The sequence below is a fragment of the Ixodes scapularis genome, unplaced genomic scaffold (genome assembly GCF_016920785.2).
Source record: "Ixodes scapularis isolate PalLabHiFi unplaced genomic scaffold, ASM1692078v2 PGA_scaffold3__209_contigs__length_174095766, whole genome shotgun sequence".
NCBI lineage: Eukaryota > Metazoa > Arthropoda > Arachnida > Ixodida > Ixodidae > Ixodes > Ixodes scapularis.
Genome location: NW_024609868.1, coordinates 14,905,395 through 14,924,318, shown reverse-complemented (window position 1 = coordinate 14,924,318; position 18,924 = coordinate 14,905,395). Strand labels below are relative to the sequence as shown.

Sequence of the window (18,924 nt, the reverse complement as noted above, 5' to 3'; positions counted from 1 at the left end):
TGAAACTATAGATTTCATAGGATGAAGAGGGCAGCTGAAGGTTTTATGCGTGTTTGGCTATTTCAAAGTACCAGTGTTTATTGAAGTAACACTTGTTTTCAAGATTTGTCGCAGGACAGTTAGTAGTGCCTATCGCAATGGTGCCAGTACTAAATGAAGCTGCAAAAATATCTTTCGAAACCGGTGATCTTTTTATGAATTTAGTATAGGTTTTTGTCCAAACATCTTTTTATTTTTATTTTGAAAAAAATTAGAACAGAGCAAAATTAAACTCAGAATTTCGGAGAATTGGGAATCTAACAAAAATAAACTCTGATATTAAATAAAAAGAGAAAGAATAAACATAAAAACGGACAGAACAGCATTGAAAGAGGTGCTGTTCTGTCCGTTCCTATGTTTATTCTTTCTGTTTTTATTTAACTTCACCAATGCGCTCACGTCAAACTAAAAACTCTGATACACCCCAAATTCTCAGCGAAAAAATAAACTCCGAAAAACGCCCTCCAAATTTCAGAAAGTATGCACTCTGAAAATGCAAAATCTTAGTTATAATTCAAGTCGAACCTTAATTTTGCGGTCCATCACCCCAATCAAAGTGATCAACTACAATAACCGATAGAAGCAAGCCTTCACTTGTATAGTAAAGAGACTGCCGAAAGTGGTTGTCAGGAATGATGCGTTCGAACCGCAGGCTATACCTGTTCATCGAAGAGCCTGACTTGGCCATCACCATGTACAAGAAATGGCGCCAGTACGACAACATGATACGCATTGTGAAGGACTACCACCCGGACCTGCTGAACGACACTCATTTGCATCTGGCAAAGGTTTGTGCTCTGCATTTCTTTTAATGCCCCGTTGCTATGGGACAATCATTATTCAAATCTTGGTTCTCTTCTTCGAAATTTTACCTGGCAGTGTAACGGTTTTCATGCATAAAATGCTGCTGCCATAATATGCTCAGAGTTCTGGGGTATACTAAATGTGTTTATCGTAACTTTCCAAGGCTTAAGTCGGAGGCATTTTTTAAACTTTGTGCATGGTAATTATTATCAATGCTTGCTCCTGTGATCCTAACATGATCCTAACGTTTGCAGCAAAGAGATGTTTTGATGTTTTGGTTTATACTTCTCAATAAACCACAATCCTTGCAGGAGCTAGAGAATGAAGGCAACTACCGCCAAGCAGAAACCCACTTCCTGGCTGCCGGTGACTGGAAGGGGGCAGTGAACATGTATCGTACCAGCAACATGTGGGAGGAGGCCTATTCTGTGAGTTCGAGTTTGGTGTTTTTTTTTTTTTTAACAGCTTAAGTTGGACAACATTGAGTTTATAAAGAAGCATAAAATGACCTGAAAATAATTAGTGAAGTACCTGAGAGTCACTGTTGCTACACTAAGTAGTTACGCCATATTTGCACAAATCTATAGGATGACCCTCAAACATAAGGGAACACCAAAAATAGAACTAGGGAGCTCCAAAACAAATTTTCTCTGGTATTTTGGCGCGCTTATACTTATCAACACCTTTTTTTTTTTTAACATAGGGATGCATAGCAAATTTTACGTATGTCATGCTCTTGTTGTTTTAAGATCACAGACTTTTTTTTTTGCCGCGTATTTTAAATCTTTCGGTAGCTCCGGATCACGACCGACTCTAGACGCACGCATCCTCGCATTTAACTTCGTGCTGTCGTAAGCTGTTGCGGTAAAATCGTTCGGCACTCGCTTCGTTTGCAGGTGGCCAAAAGCCAAGGTGGGCCGGTAGCCTGCAAGCAGGTGGCATACTTCTGGGCCAAGAGTCTTGGTGGAGAGTCAGCCGTTAAGCTGCTAACCAAGTTTGGCCTGCTGGAAAACACCATTGACTACGCGGCCGAGAGCTGGTAAAATTCGGCGACAATGCCTATGCCGGGTGTTTCAGCAAAGACTTTAAAAACATTCCCGAACATATAAGGTGGTTGAGAAAAAAAGAAACTCATTTTGGCAACAAAGTTCCAGCCACGGCAGACGTCGGGAGTTGCAAAGAACCATACTAATGAGCGAACTAATGAACTTCTTAATGATTGAAAATAAACAGATGGTGTTCCTGATGTTCATCGTCAAAAAGCGCTAAAGCAGTAAATTGTAGAGAGATTTGAAAGGCGCGTTTAGTTTTTCTGGATCCCAAAAATGCATCTGATGTCGACACGCTCGCTTGGTATTTTACAAATTTAATTATCCGCGTTTTCGCACTCCAGCCTTGCACCTTTTGCATAAGTGGTAACTTTACTGCAGTACTGTGCTTCCCACATGCTCCCAAGTCTTTCTAAAATGTACCGATTTCGTGGTTTGCGAGATGATCAGCAGGTTTCTCATTGGACCCATATGTTTATTTTAGCATTGTGCAAATATACTAATGTTCTAATAGTAGTTTCGAATAATAGTCCATTTGCTATTCGCTTTGAGGAGAACTGCAATATTTATCCTTTTCGAAGTGTCGATCGCTGAGGGTTTTTTCCGTTGAGTGTGCTTCTCACTGAGCACCTGTACAGTGCGGAGAAGCTATACCTGCGGAGTTCGAGGGCTCCGCGGTTATTGCTTCCCCGCATTGCACAGGTGCTCGGTGAGAAGCGCACTCAACAGGGCTAACCCTCCGCGATTATGCAAGGCAGCCCGTGTTCATCATTCGTGCTTGTTTTTTTAGGTCAGATTTGAAATATAAGAAAGAATATTTGCATATAGCAAACAGATTATAAATCCCCTTAATTAGGATAGCTGTTACATGCCTCAGTTCATATAGTTTTTTAAAATGAATTGAGCTTGGAAGCAGATAACTGGAAGGTAGAAAACCTTCACAAATTCAGCTGAATTTTTTTTTAGCATGATGCACAGTAGTGAACTGTTTGGAAGCATTATTTAGTATTCAATTAAAAAATATTAAGCCAAAACCGCTATTCGTTTCTTATTCAAACTCCACTATTCGCACATGACTGCCATAATATCCCGAGAGATAGCCCGCCTAAAATCGAAAGTAAATCAACTGAAAATAAGGGGTAAATTTAACTTTCAATGTGCCATAAAAAAAAAAGAAAGAAGTTTAAGAAATGCAAGTTTTAGATTTTGTGAAATTCTAAATTTGTGATCGCAGGGATGAACCAAAGGCAACCGTCGTTTCCAGTCAGCAATGTTCGCTTATCTCCCGCCGTGGTTAAAACCCGACGACCAAACCCGATATTCTGCAAGGCTTTGCTTTTCTCATGTCTTCAAGCGAGGGGGGGAGGCAAAGGTTGAAAAGAGGGGACCTAAAAAGTCAGGCATGAGTCCACGCACGCCATTCGGATGGTGGGGTGGTTCATTGTGCGAGCACGTGAATGGAGACAAGCCAGCAAAAAGGGTGCCCCCACAATGGACACATCACAATCTGTGCGTCGGACTATTAGCGAAGAAACCTTCCAGGACTGAAGTCGAGGACCAGGAAACGAGAACCAAGTTTGTTTCACGTACTGCGCGGTATGTCTTTCCTGGGTGAATTGATGTATTTTAAATAACTGCTACTCCTGTTGCAAGCCTGGATCGGAATGCATTGGTATGAAAATGTGAGGACCACAAGGAAGGAAGAGGGAAGAAGCTTCTTTTTACGAACTTCAGGGCAAATCATAAGCTGCAGATAAACCACAATGTGTAGAGTGACACTAGTCTATAGACCTATTTCACAAAGGCGTCACCATCTTGAAATATTGTCACTTCCAGTATGGGCGAAAGTATTGTTTTGCCGTTGCCTCGCCAATAAAATACATTTAGGATACAGATGTAACTGTCGCCTATTCTTATTTTGTCACCCCTCTATATTTTTTACTATTTGCACGTTGAAATGTTATTTTTTCGGCACCCATACCGGACGTGCGTACCAAGTGGCTGGGAGCGAGGTTAAGCAAAAAAGGTCTATACTATATGGTGTGCAAGTTATGGTCCGTTCACTCACAGGCCACTGCATCTAGGAAGCAGAATCTAACTCCCCATCTCGGGAGGCACTGGCTTATTTCGCTCGAACACGCAATCACATGTTTTCATACTCACAGCTTTCAAACCATCATCTGTGTGGGGCTGCACATGCACAGACAATATTTTCCAAAATCGCAGATATTCCTTCAATAAAACGAAATGAAGCACCAAAAAACAAAAACAGCTTCCAATTATATTTAGCAACGTCGCTCTTTGCACCCCTCCCCTCCCCTCTTCCTCCCGAGAAAAAAAGAAGAGAAAATCCAAGGGGAACATAAAGAAATACCAGTGCAGGGCACGCTGACTAAAAACCTGCACTGACCCCAACAGCATTGTAACTCACGGACTCAGGGCCGCTTGTCAATCATGTTGGGGTTGCTCTTTTGTTTCGTAATCCCCTTTTTTTCTCTAGTTGGAGTCTATGGCTTAGCTGCCGTGGACTTAGCAGAGCAGGGGTAGGGCTCTGGGACAGGGGGCGAGGGGGAGAGGAAGCAGGCAACGGTGGAAAGGGTAGAAGGAGGGAGAGGAGAGGAAGCGAGGGAAAAGTGGAAAGCCCAAAATGGTCGTCGTCCTTTAAAGACCGACGGCCAGTTCGTGCTTTCCACTTTTCCCCCGCTTCCTCCTCTAATCCATTCTACCCTGTCCACCGTTGCCTCTTTCCTCCTTCCCCATGGTTAGGGGGATATTCTGCTTTGCAAAATCTCGAGTCTCGTCGTCGGCCTTTAAGTAACACCGTTTTTGCCGAGGTCACCATTGGCCAGGGCCCTGCAGTCAGTGTTTCTGAAAAAATGGCAAATCATGCCAAAAATAGGGGTGGGTTATCTTTCAGAGGTGGAGAATCTTTCAGGATATTACGGTAGTTTATTTTCATAAATTAAGAAAACTAATCGATTTTAGCTCATTATTTAGCTAATTAGTATGCTTTTTTGCAATCTCTGATGTCCACTGTAGCTGGCAGTTTGTTCCCAAAAAGATTTTTTTTTCTCACCCACCCTATTTTCAGGAACTTTTTAAAGTCTTTTCTGAAACACCCGGTATATACAGCAGTGCCATTCCAATATGTTAATGTGTCTATATATGGTGTTCTATATTGGTCTAATCCCAAAGACAGTGAAAGTGAAATTTGGATTTTCAGAACTCAAAGTTAGTACCTTTTTCGGTCTAAAACTCATGCTAGGCTCCTGCTGAATGTCGTATGTCTCTTGCAGCGCATTTGACTTTGCGTTCGAACTGGCCCAAGCCTCGGCAAAACACAAGCTTGCAGACGTGCACCTCAAGTATGCCATGTTTCTGGAAGATGAAGGAAAGTTCCACGAGGCAGAGCAGCAATTTATCAAGGCCAACAAGCCGAAGGAAGCAGTCCTCATGTAAGATGCCTCAAATGCAACGTCCCACTGCACAAGTATCAGGACAAAGCCTTTTAGTTACATGGTAAACAAGAGCCTTGCTTAAAATACAAGGTATTCTTTCAAGGACGGAAATATAAAAAAACACAAAGGATACTGGAGATAAATTATTCCTGGAGAATAATGTTATTGACTGTGGCGGACATCAAGGCACGAGTAAAAGGAAACGATTAGTGGCTTGACTAAAATTCTATGATTAACATATTAGCTCTTTTTTTTTTTCTTTTTTTAGCTGGCATATTTAAATTGGACATTTTCAGCCCATTGTTCATATAGGCCAGATGGTAGTTGTTAGAATATAGTAGAAAAAAAAAAATATTCTTCAAGTTACGATATGGCAAATTTTGGTAGCTGTGGCAATGCGAAAAGGAGATTAAGACAGCAAAGAGCACAAAACGGAAGAAAAATACTGCTTCTGAAGTCAGTGCCACACTGCTCAGGCCTTTGGAAGCTGTGTTTTCTTCGAGCATTTAGAGCTTTTGCTTTCCCCATCATCAAGATCCCTAGTCCTCTCCCCCGCCTTGAAAACAAATTCTGGCTATGCCGTTATAGCATGCAAATCTGATTTTTGCAATTTATACAAAATAAAATCGACACGGTGCACTAAAACAAATTAGAAGGGTATACTCGAGACAAGCGCTGGCTCTCAACTGAAGTTTTAATAAAACAAACTAACACTGAAATAAACAACAGCAAACATCATGGCCAATCAACAGGTGTCCAGAGAACTAATCTCCCTGCTATGCAGATGGACCGAAGTTTGACTTACACAATGCTCAGTCCCTTCCTTTTCAATTTTGTATGCCTCTAAAATTTCTCTGGTCATCTGGTCCTCGCCCCTTCCGACTATTGTGACGTGATGGAAGTAGGGGTAGCATCCACAATCTGCACAATGAAGAGGCAAGTGCCCCCGCTCTGTCGACCGCAAAAACCAAGAATGCTCACGCAATCTCTCATTGATACATCTGCCAGTTTAGTCAATGTATATCTCAGATGTACACGTCGTGTACATCTGCTAGTTTGGCCAACGTATATCTTGCCACACGTCAGCGGAATCCTGTACTTGACGCCTATTGTACACTCCACATATTTATTTGTTCTTATGCTTAACCGAACCAATGCGCTTCAGTTCAGTTGAGAGTCGGCACTTGCCTTGTGTACACCGCTCTACTTTGTCTTCGTTTTTTGTGCACTGCTTCGATTTTTATCAAGTACGAACCAACTATAGCCCACGTTGCCACCCTAATTTACACAAAGTGGGTTGGATCCGTCTGGCCCTTGCAGTGCACTAAAAGACATTGATTCCTCCCACAAGGTATGTACACAACCAGGACTGGGAGAGTGCAAGGCGTGTGGCAGAGGCCCACGACCGGGAGTCTGTGGTGGACGTGTCCATAGGCCAGGCCAGGGTGGCCTTTGAGGCTAGCCACTTCCACCAGGCGGAGTCCCTGGCCCTGAGGGCAGAGAGGCCCGACCTGGTCATCAAGCTGTACAAGGTGCGGCCCTCAGAAAACACGCCGTGGGAATTCTCGGCCATCGTGCAAAAATGATGCACATGGCATAGCCCTGGCATTGATATGGCCTAGGTTGTTGGTAAAGAAAAATTACGGGAGGACGCTTAAGCTTCGCCTTTAAGAGTGGAACGCGATAGCTAAATATACCCCCGCTCATTGCCAAGCCATCCAAGTGTGTCTGCGTAGTCTAGTGGGTAGCGCGTCTGGCTCGTAACCGAAGAATCGTGGGCCCCATCCCGTTCGGACTATATTCTTCAAATTTTTTCTTTAAGGCAAATGAATTATGGATCAATCAGGATGTTTCCATCCCACCGGCTCCGACTTAACTACCGCTTTAAATTGCATCCAGTGTGGGAGAGATTACATCAACATTGGGGTCTCTTAAATAGTTTTCTCTGAAAACTTTGGGAGCCCAACCTCCGTTATAAGTGGCAACCATTTTTGCTAAAATAAAGAACTTTGATCCGTTCATTCCAATGCGAGGGAAAGGCCATGCTTGCGGCAGGGGTGTCGGAAGTGTTTTGGGAAATGGGAGGGTGCCAGGAGAGGGATTTCCTTTCCTTTCCCCCAAAAATTGTTCATTAGAAATATCTGGGAAATCAATGTTACCTCCCTATTGGCCCCTTCTGTTTCTACACAGCTGGCTTGCCGAGCACGCATTCTGCATTTCAGAAATTTGTGCGCTCACATTTGAATTGGCTTGCCCGTGCATAACGAAAGACATTTTCTATGTCTTCATTCATATGGCATAGAAGAAATGGCACAGAAACTGCATAGGGGCACCCGACAGAACTCGAAGCTTGGATAAAGGGAATTGAGAAAATTGCACAGTGCATGGCACAGGTTTTGCGACACACGTTGGCGTTCTCTGTCCTGCTTCAGGAAGCGGGGATGTGGAACGATGCCCTGAGGGTGTGCAAAGAGTACACACCGTCGAAACTGCCCGAGCTGCAGGAGGAGTATGAACGCCACATGGACACCAAGGGAACAAGGTCAGATGGCACTTCCGGTATAGAACGGGTGAAGGGGTGAACCAGTCGACAGATTGCTCGTTCCCATCCTGTTGAACGAATAACTGCTGCAAACGAGAGAAATGGAGGAGGAGGAGACCCCACAGAATGCCTTGCAATGCCTTCTCCACCTCTGTCCTTTGTTTTGTTGCCAGTTGTTGTTTGAAGCAGCTTCAAGTACTTCAGTTTGTATCTCTCGGTGTTTAATGTGCCTCGCTGAAATAAGGACGCATTGAAAATGCACCTTTCCACATACTATGTGTTTAGCCTGCATTCAGTTAATTAAGATAATCTTCTTAGACACATTTATACATACGAATAATTTACAATGTGGGCTCGGAACTGGACTTGTTCAATTGAAGGCAGCAACCATTTTCAGATGCTATGTGTCAAAGTAAAATCACGATACCTTTATAAAGGCTTTTCCGACCTGTACTAGCCAACTATAGTAGTAGCAGAATGTTACTTTAAGGATTTAAAGACAGAAGAAATTTCAGTTGCCATACTCTGTGGCAGAGGGCATGATTGTCATTGTTCTTATAGCACTTGGGAAGAAACAGATTCCTAGATCAGGGACATGTGTGTTCACTGTTTCTCCAGTAAACATTCCTTTATAAAGGTGAACATATCCATGAATGAGAAAGATGTTCTGCATCCTCCCCAATCTGGATCTCTATAGCAAACTATAATTCTAAATTGAAACATTGTGCTCGGTATTATTTTTTACTTATTAAGAGTCTACTAGAAAAATATGCTCGTTCAGTTTTCGTATCGTGATGCGTGATAGAAGATGCATGATGAGAAATCTTAGTTTTCCACTGTGACTCAATGTGACAGAGAACTTGCTTGCACCAACAAATTATTTGGCTAAATGTTCCCAAAAACGTTGATGTTACATCACGCTTGCTACTAAAACACCTCATTACCATTCAGAGACTGGTGCCACAGGCACTTCTCTCTTTTATCTGCATTTCCCGGTGCCACTCAGGTACTAGGCACTTGTGTGAAATGTGTTTCAAGGTTGTCGCACTGAGCGGCAGGTTGTTCTAAAGATAAATCTGAGGACCCCAGAATACACATAAAGGAATCTCTTCAGCTTCAACGTACAAACAGTATTTATTTATTTATTTTACCCTCATGGCCATAGCATTACAGAGGGGAGGGGCCTTACAAAAACAATATATAAGAATAAAGACAAGCACACTAAGTAATATACATGAAAGGAACACTTGATTTTGATATGAAAAATATTACACAACATTACTAGCAGCATTGCGAAAGTGATCACCATCCGTGATGCTTACTAAAGAGGCAGGCAAGCGATTCCATTCAAGGCTGGTTTTTGGAATGAAAGAATATGAGTAGGTTACTCTGTTTTCATAAGGTATGTCTACTTTAAGAAAATAGTCGAGACGCTGTGAAGTAAAGAAAGCAGCTAGGTTTTATCAAGCGTGATCTAAGCAATTGATTATGATGGTAAGTAAATATGATGATAAATAAAGTGGGACCCTGCCTACTTTTAATTCACGTTGATTTACATATGCTGCCCAATTCGGAAAAAGATTCAGAGAACTTGAAGGTCCCGGTTAAACTTATCTGCATGCATAATGCTCGCATACATATTTATGAGATCTGTAACTCATGTCTGCTATTTCCGGGTCACAATTGCAGGGACGTGGGTGCACTTCTGGAGCAAGCTCAGGAATGGGAGCGCAACGGTCAATACGACAGGGCGGTCGACTGCTACATGCGCATGTCCGTCGACAGTGTTACCAACGTCGACGTGCTCGAGAAGTGCTGGGTCAAGGTGAGGCTTGCCAAATACCTACCCTGGGGGTATGACAGTTCTGGGGGTTCGCCATTATGCATGCGCTGGCTACATTTTTTATCTGTGGCATATGCCAGTGTCGCCATACTTCAAAGGCAGACCAAACTTGCGCCGTCCAAACACGAACGTCTAATTTGCTTTTTTGGGGGGAGCTCGCCACAACTTGTTCAGAGCATGACAACGACTTTTGCATGAAGGGCCTTATTGAAATGTTCTCATTATAGTCTGCAGACCTGGTGAAGTTGGTGCACTAGGTCTGCACCTAAAGAGAAATTTGAAAACAAAATTACCGAGCAAAATATTTGGTTGTTGAAAAAGGAGGCAGGAGCGTGCCATTCAATTGGAGGTTGGTGTAGGATAAAAAAAAAAAAAAAAAAATGTGAAGAGGTCCATAAAGTCTTTATTAGCATTCTGTAATTTCAAATGAATAAGACAAATAGAGACAGAGAGATAAATAATACACCTGCAGGGATAGCAAAGGACTATGGGTCTGTAGATGGCTGAGAGTGTGTTGGTTTCTAATTTACGATAACCTGTCGTGTCTGTTTGTCTTCAATGCCCCTCTTTCCTTATCGTAAACTATGGATCTCCTTGCAGTTTAAAACGGGGGTTACATTCCGTAGAGAAGCAAAGAGATAAATGCCTTATTAAAACTCGAGCAGAAAACAGCAAAAACTTGAGCCAACATCAGCGTATGGTTCAATTGAGGTGCCCAAAGCTTTTGTCATGCATACTTATTACAGAAAACCATAAAATGCTTCAAGTCCATTACACATATGAATGATGACAGATCTACTACTACACAAAAAAGGCTGTTGGCAAATGCAGCAAATACCTTATTTTGACTCTATAAAACAATGAAACACTGATGTTATATGTTATGTACCTATTTTCATGCAGGCTGCAGATTTAGCACTGAAGTTCCTGGATGAGCAGAGGGCTGACAAAGTTATCAAAAATGCCGCTCGCATGCTCCTCGAGATCCGGAAGCATAGCTCGGTTGGTTGTTTTGACATAAAATAATGACACGTGAGAAATTAAACTTGGCAAAATGTATTTTAAATAACCCCCTTATTATTCAGGCAGCACAGCTATTCCTCAGCATTGACCTGGTTCAAGATGCTGTGGACACCTTGGTCGCTGGTGAGGAATGGAGCAAAGCAAAGAAAGTTGCCAAGGAATTCGATCCCAGGTTTGTGTTTCATTATTGTGGCACATTCCACTTCACCTTCAAATGTGTCATTGCATTAGAAGTATGGTATATTAAAAAAACTCTATGTGTAGCCCTTTTCCTACCATATTAGCGACCACTCAAAAATTAACATGTAGTTTGATACATTTAGGCACTGTTGAAAATAGCTTTCTGCAAGTATTGTATGTGCTTAGCTTTAACAAGTGAAGTGACACACATGTTCTGCTGGAGTACTTGTAACATATAGAAACCTACATGTTTATTTCACTTGAGAAAAAAATAACTGCTATGAATATTGTGATTAGGATCTCCAGAGATTACTTAGCAACGCAACAAAGTAGACAAAGTTGGGATTCCAATTCTTTGCATCATGTGGCCAACAACTACCACAAGGTTTCCAGATTTCAACAGTCCCTTTTGACACTGTTATACATAATAAAATGCAGTTAATTTAACCGAGATTGACCTATACAATCTATAACCATAATCCTGCCACAACTGTATATGTCAAGCGGCAAACAGCAATGCATAAAAGCAAGTGCAAGTACAACAGTACAGAGCATAGGAAATGTACTCTTTCACTTATTACCCAAACTATTTTACGTATATTGGCTTTAATTCTGCAGTGCCAATGTGGGAGCAGACGGGGTACATATTTTTTTTTTCCAACTACCCCTGCTTAAAATTTTGACACCTTTAGAGAGACTAAATCCCCATGACCAACTCATACCTTCATATCGGCTCTATAGTTACTGCATTGCAACCCTGTTGTACCCATAACACAGACTTTTTAGACTTAGGCTAGGTGGCACAAGCTACTGCCCGTTACAAAGGGTATAGCCATTAACATTCATCCATCCGTCCAAATGAGGTAATTCCAACGTCGGTCAACTTTCTCCAAAGCTTCCTTCGATGCGGAGACAATTCCTTGCCACTGTCGCAAGGTGCCCGATCATTTGCATCACGGTGCCGTTCTTTCTGCTTCAGGCTGGAAGAGCACGTGGACCGCAAGTACAAGGAGTTCCTCCGTCACCAGGGCCAAACCGACCAGCTGGCCAATGTGGACGTCATTGCGGCCCTCGACCTCTACGCTGAAAAGCAGCAGTGGAAGAAGTGCCTCGAGACAGCACAGCAGCAGGGGCCCGAGGTACCGCACACATGTATCCTAGACCGGGAACCTCCACCTATACTCCATTTCGTCTTACGGTGCACCGCGGAGGGCACTACAAGCTATCAAAGCTATCGTTCGTTGTCCGCTAGGATCCGCGAGGGCGCCTGTGCCGCCTTTCCCGCTACTTAGGGGCGGGTATGTCGACCGGTTATTCGGGTCGTCACGCATTGTCTCTTGTTTCCATACTTTCTAAAGTGCATTTGTTTCTTTTCTCATTTTAAATACTGAACAAAACTACTTTCATAAATAATTGTAACAGTTTTCGCCACTTATATTTTGTGTTTCGAGTAAAAAAAAAAATTCTTAGCAGCTCTGACCAGTCGTTAGGCTGAAGCTGACCAGGATTGACCACATCACAAATTCGTCACATTCCGCGCGTGTTCGACACTATGGTCTGGTTAAAATATGACGCAATGACATTTAGTGACTCTTTCCATGACCGCTGGGTTACCCGAACCACGATAGATGAGGAAACAGCAAGAGAGGTAGATACAGTAAAACCTCGTTATAACAAAATGGGATATAACAAACTAATGGATATAACAAAGCAATCATAATTCCCCTTGCTTGCTAATAGGGAAGAAATGGACATTGGCTATAACAAACTAATGGTTATAACGAAATAATTACGATCGCTCCTTCAACTTTGTTATAACGAGGTTTTACTGTAGTTAAATAGGATTGCAAAGCCCCTTTAAGCTGTGTCCTGGACTACTGTACAATACCACGAAAGCGGCCCACTTCGTACGAGTGCTTACTATTGACATTTCGCAAACTTGGGAATTCTGCAAGTTTTACATTAAGAACCCACCCCATCCAAAGTGCCTACATCAACTGAAAATATTCACCGCGTTGAGGCAGCCACGAGGCAGTGTTGTACGAAACGGCGTTCCAAGGAACGGCGTTCCTGGAACGCGTTCCTTTTAGGAGGAACGAAGGAACGCCGCCGTTCCATTTTGCATCGCTGGAACTGGAACGGGAACGCGTTACATTTTTACCGGAACGGAAAGAGTAACGGCGTTCCTTTTTTTCGTCCAGTGGGGTCATTTTTATTTTATTTCTAACAGGGAAAGTATGAAAGTACAAAAACAATATATTTACGAAGTGCAGGATCTCGTTAACTTTTTGGCTACTAATCTTATGGATTATTTTGTGTGGTCCTCGCTTGCTAACAGTTTCGGGTGCAGGAGAGCTGGTGGGAATCGATATATTTTTGAGTGCCCGAAACTGCTGCACAAAAAGCAAAACTTTTAGTCGTAGGAAAAGACAAAGAAAGAGGGTTGTTTCAAACTCAGCTACTTTCTTTGGTTCCACGAATCCTCATACACCCAGAAATTTTATTGCGACTACAGCCATTTTTGAACTTCAATAACGAGACCTACAATTACAACAAGATCACAGATTGCCAGATATCGGACTCACCCTTGTATCCCGAACATTATTCACTTAAAAGATACACAAAAAATAGCCTTTATTCCTTCTCTTGTCCCCCACCTTCAAACTGAACAACAAATTTAACCTTCACAACCAAGTATTTGCAGCTTTCAATACTGACTTTCCAGAAGCTTTACCCTCTCCTTCACTTGCTTGTCTTGCGGACAGCAACAATGAGAAGCAACTGTTGTCAAGTTCTAACACGGGACTCTGTTAAATTGAAGCGTGTGAGGTTGTTGTAAAATGCTAGTGAAACCTTGGGTAAAAGTACATTAAATTTGGCTCGTCTGAATTGTCCACTACAAACATGAACATGGTTAATAGCTGGGATTTTTAACATGCATATATCAACAAATAAAACCCTACTTCCGCGTGTTTTCTACTCCTGGTGCCCTTCCATCACGACATACAAACTCGTATGTTGACTATTAATGGGATAGATAAAAAAACTCTGATTGATTTAACTAAATATGGTAATTAGCAAAAAATACAAATGTAACGTATATGTAACGATACGTTCCATTTTTGAAACTGTAACGGGAACGAGTTCCTTTTTCACATATGTAACTTGTAACGGGAACGCGTTCCAAAAATCAGAAGGAACGAGGAACGAGCTTTCGTTCCTTTTTTTGAGGAACGTGTACAACACTGCCACGAGGCAACCAGCGGCGATGACAAAGATATTGAGTGAAAATGAATGTGCTTCCTCCAATTCTGTTCACCCTGCCTTCAAAGCCCTTTATTAACTGCCATCTTGGTTTTTGCTGATTTCACCGGACAAGCGTCCACGTCTACCCCAGTTTTCAGTGAAAGTGGGGTGGGCTGCCCCGGTGTTTTACGGTAATATTCTGGATCAAGCCAATCGGCACCCATATTGGCCGTCAGCCTTAGGAAACAGCATGAGTGCACCGGCACTGAAGTATGTCACCGATCAACGTGCCCCCCTCCACAGTCGTTACTGGTTCCCCGATGCCAGTAACAGTTTCACAGTTCGTTATTGTTTAGTTCTTCTTAGTTCCATTCACCAGTGTAGTAATCTGCTTGAATGCATTGTTACAAGATGGCGCTAATATTTGAGCATGCACATGAAGCGTACACATGAAGCACGGGCCCAGCGTCATCTGAGAATAAAAGGAGCAACATGCGCTACTCGCTCAGTTGTTCTGCTTCGAGAATCGCCATCGCCCGATTACTGCACCCTGGTGCAGCCTTCTGTGGCTCGCTGCCGGTTCCTGTCACTGGATCATCACCATGCCCGGCCGACCCCTGGTCCATTGTGCCTCGGCACAGCCCATCCCCGGACGTTTAGCTACGGTTTCTTTCCTGTTTGCTTTGGCACGGAGCCGACTTTAACCTTAGCCGAGACTTTGGCACTTGGCTATTTCACGACCGTTCCTTCCCAGATCACAACACAAACCCCTAGTAGCTCTTGCAAATGAAAAACTTGAAAACTGCTCAGCAGCTTGGCGGGCGTACGTGTGGAGACTGTGCTGTCCCACCCTCAGGTGCTGCACAAGTATGTGGCCCTGTGTGCCAGTCAGCGCATCCGCGAGGGCAGTCCGCTGGAGGCGCTGCGCCTCTACGTCGATCACGGTGCTCCTGCACTTCCCCAAAACTTCAACATCTACAAGCACATCACGGCCAGCGTGATGGCACACGGGGGACTCCAGGGTGCAGACTCCTACCGGGCTTGGTCCGAGCTCAGAGACGTCCTGCACGACCTCGTGAGTGAGCTTACTTTGCGAGTTGTGCGGAGCTCTTTAGGGTTGAAAGTGGACGTCAATTTCTCGGTGTGAACCCACCGAGCTGCTATAGGATGGAATATCTGTGGTAGAACACGAGCGGAACATGACCAGCCAAGCTGTAACTCTCGAAGCATAATCTTCTGCTTCTGAGCTTTATTTTCTAGGTTAGACCGTTGATGGGCTAGTAAGTGGCAGAGCCATTCAGTGCCTAATTTACTAGCCTTGCTTTTAACTGCCTTGCCTGGGTCCTGCGATCTAGATGAATTTAGGTACAGCCCCAGGATGATTGCGTCCCTTTCGAGATGGGAATGTTGATATTTGCATAGGTGTATAGACCATGTCTGGAGCACGTATCCTTGGGAAGAAAAAGGTGTCTGCCAGCAAAATATACATAACAGGGGAACGAAGAGAGAGAGAGAAAAAAAACTTATTTTGCTAAATGTGGAACCTCCTTTTGTCCCGTTTCTTTGAAGAACTTACAATGCCGGCGCCACTGCTCGCCAATGAAACTAATTCTTAGGACTTATGAGCATGCAGTAAAATCAGTCACATAACAAACTCCCATCTTTTAAAAAAACTTTTTTGTCAGCATTTTTTTTTATAAATAAACTAACAATCAAACATAGCAAACCCAATACAATTTTTTTTTAATGGCTTTGTGCAAACAGAAGTAGTTTTCTGCTCACTTGTTATCAGCAAAAGAGCCGTCATGTTGCCACAGCTCGCCAACGGACGTCGTTTTCACTAACGCAAGAGTTTTAATAAAAACCGCAGGTGAAAAACCTAGAGAAGACTGGCCATTCAGAGTCTGCGGAGTTTGAGAGGCTGCTCCTCATCAGCAGTTACTACGCCACCCGGTCGGCATGCTTGGGGCAAGATGCGCTCAAGGAGCACGCCACCAAGATCTCCGTGTCCCTGCTGCGGTACACCGAGCACATCCCAGCCGACAAGGCCTTCTACGAAGCAGGCCTCGCCTGCAAGGTATACTGTGCGGCCACTTTTGCATTAGTGTAGTACTTCATATGGACCATGGCTATAGCATTAGCTGAAGGTTTGCAGTCACTTTAGCGCTAGCATAGTACATCGTAGGAAGTAGCAAAACCTGAAGTTGGAGGACCAAACAGGACACACTTCAACTCATTATCAGGACCCCAGAGATAACCCGACAGCCTTCGTTCTTCATTTAGGAATTATTTGGTGTTTCTATGCTTAGAGGTGTTATACACATTCAATGCGATTTCCTTCTGTTAAAGATATTGGTCAATTATTTTGGCCCAGAATATTTAAAAAAAAGTGATGTCATGATGATGAACAGGAACATAAATCGATTGCACAATTCTTTGGTAGAAGCAGATAAACAATAATGATAAAATCATGAGCCATTCCACTCTGTTACGGTGAATGACCGGCGACGCTGTTTAGCACACGACACAAACCTCCCCCGAGGAGCCGGGGGAAAGTAGTCACGCGTGACGAGACCGCCACCCTGGGAGAGCGGAAGGAAGCTAGGCACGCAAGCGCTTAGAACGACGACAAAGAGAGGGCGGTGCGAGCGTAGACACGGCCGACGCGGGTCACACAACGGCAAATCTTTGAGAAACCTTAATTATCTACCTGAGAGTCTACTGATCTTGAAAATGGTGCCTATTGGTAACAAATCTACTGAATAGACCTATTGTTAAATTAGCCAAGCATCAAGGAGAATGCAGGATAAGTGTTCCACGTGCCAGCATCTGCAGCGGTTGGTGTTCTAAAGCAAAAGCCTAAAACAAATGGCTTCTTGCACATGCGTTCGTCAGTGCTTTATTTTGGTTATTTACTTCGCATCTTTTATACAGGAAGGGCATGCGCGTGCTGGCGGTGCGAGTGTAGAGTTGTTGGTCACGCGCACGAGAAATCCATAAAACCCTAGCCATAAACAGCTTCGCTGTAAGTGTCCGCAGCTGTCGTTGCAGCCAAGGGCATGGAAACCAAGTTAAATAATACAGAAATGAAGTCATAGTAGCTCTAATGCTTAGCTGAAAGCGAGTTATAATATAGTAAACTTCTTCAGCAATGAGTGGTTGCTTAAAAATCAATACCAAAATATATTGTGTAAATTTTGTTGTTTTTTTGCTTTCCAGAATGCCAACAAGGATAACATGGCATTTGTGTTCTGGAACCACTATCTGGACATTTGTGAGGTACTCATTTTTGTATGTCCCTATATGACACTTGGCAAGCTTTTTTTTCCACTTTTAGTGCACATGGGTGTCCCGCAGACTTTTTGAACTGTTTTTGCCCGTTTGAAATGACTGCTGACAGGCTATTGAAGAGGGATCGCTGGACACGCTGGACCACTCCGACTTCGAGAACACTGATATCCCGTCCGAGATACCGCTCCCCGAGAAGATGTTTCTCAGTGTGAGTTCCACGCGTTTTCCCAGTTAACAAAAAGATGCACAAAATATTCACACAATCATCCTTATAGGCTATGAATTCTCCGAATACTGCCTCGGCATAGAAGTTGTTAGAATAAAAGAAGCTACTTGTGCTCGGGGCAGGTACACCCAGCTGCACCATGTCGCTCTCAAAATACCGTGCTTTAAATTGGAACAACTGCAATGTTACAAAAGTAATGTTCTGCTTATAGACCGAGCAATTCATGTGAGACAGTGGCACCAAGAATCGTGAAGTGAAAAATTTCAAATGAGAATCGAATAACACATAGCACATCTGATGACACCGCCAGGTACCAGCAAAAAGCAAGGAGCACGAGAGATTTACGTTCCCACCAAACGTTGCTCACCGCTCATGTACCGCAAGCGTGCACACATACACGACGTTAAAAGGTGCTCGTGCTGCACGAGCAAGAGCTCGACGGGAACATTCTCAATCGTCACAAGCCAAGAGAGAACGGTGATGTTTACGCGACGACTCGCGCGTTGCCGCAGGAGTCTGAGCACGAGGAGGTGAAGGAGTGGGTGCTGGCCATCTCCATGAACCAGCAGGTGGAGCAGACCCTTCCGGTGGACGAGCAGGGCTACTACGAAGCCTCCCTCGAGGGACCCAGGGGGTTTGTGCGGGCACAGCCCTGCCTCATCACGGGTGAGCGCCACACTGCAAGTCGGTCTTCTCCACACCACCCTGCCTTTCGTGCTGAACGTTCCGACATGAAGCATACTATAAATTTGCGCACAATCCTTTAAATCTTTGCCGTCTAAAATCGGTCCATTCACTGGCAATCCCGTCGACTCATTTTCTCTGGCCTACCTCCACAGCTCTGGTTTAAGACACAATGTGCTTTTTCCATGGCCGTGACTGTGTGGCCGTGTGTACTTGCTTCGTTTCGGTTTAGCCAAACTTGCTAATGGGTAAACGTGTGTGCACTCTTATGTGTAGAAGTGTTACCGTACTGAATGCACAAATGAGACAGCTACATCATTACCATGATTACGGTTCTGGAAGGTGCCTCCAACTGGTATGATTACAGAGTCCTCATTTCATTAAATAAGCCGCTGGCTCCCGCAATATTCTTTTGCCACATTGGAAGCAGTTTGGATGCGTGGGCTGTGTAGGATGCTAAGTGCACCAGTCGAAAACACTTACCAGGCAATGTACCACGATAATGGTGAATGCACATATTTTTGGCTCCACCACTGCCA

General features: G+C 43.6%; 1 protein-coding gene across 1 annotated transcript in view; it reads left to right on the top strand.

Moving 5' to 3' along the window:
- Positions 1-18,924, top strand: part of LOC8037608 (intraflagellar transport protein 172 homolog) — a 48,127-nt gene that overhangs the window by 28,269 nt on the left and 934 nt on the right. Inside the window, exons 27-41 of the mRNA XM_029991848.4 lie at positions 692-827; positions 1,155-1,271; positions 1,740-1,882; positions 5,189-5,347; positions 6,702-6,882; positions 7,783-7,892; positions 9,582-9,717; positions 10,639-10,737; positions 10,821-10,930; positions 11,918-12,077; positions 15,041-15,259; positions 16,055-16,261; positions 17,404-17,463; positions 17,585-17,683; positions 18,214-18,367. Of these exons, the coding sequence (XP_029847708.3) occupies positions 692-827; positions 1,155-1,271; positions 1,740-1,882; positions 5,189-5,347; positions 6,702-6,882; positions 7,783-7,892; positions 9,582-9,717; positions 10,639-10,737; positions 10,821-10,930; positions 11,918-12,077; positions 15,041-15,259; positions 16,055-16,261; positions 17,404-17,463; positions 17,585-17,683; positions 18,214-18,367 (2,090 nt within the window). The remainder of the gene's footprint in view (positions 1-691; positions 828-1,154; positions 1,272-1,739; positions 1,883-5,188; positions 5,348-6,701; positions 6,883-7,782; positions 7,893-9,581; positions 9,718-10,638; positions 10,738-10,820; positions 10,931-11,917; positions 12,078-15,040; positions 15,260-16,054; positions 16,262-17,403; positions 17,464-17,584; positions 17,684-18,213; positions 18,368-18,924) is intronic.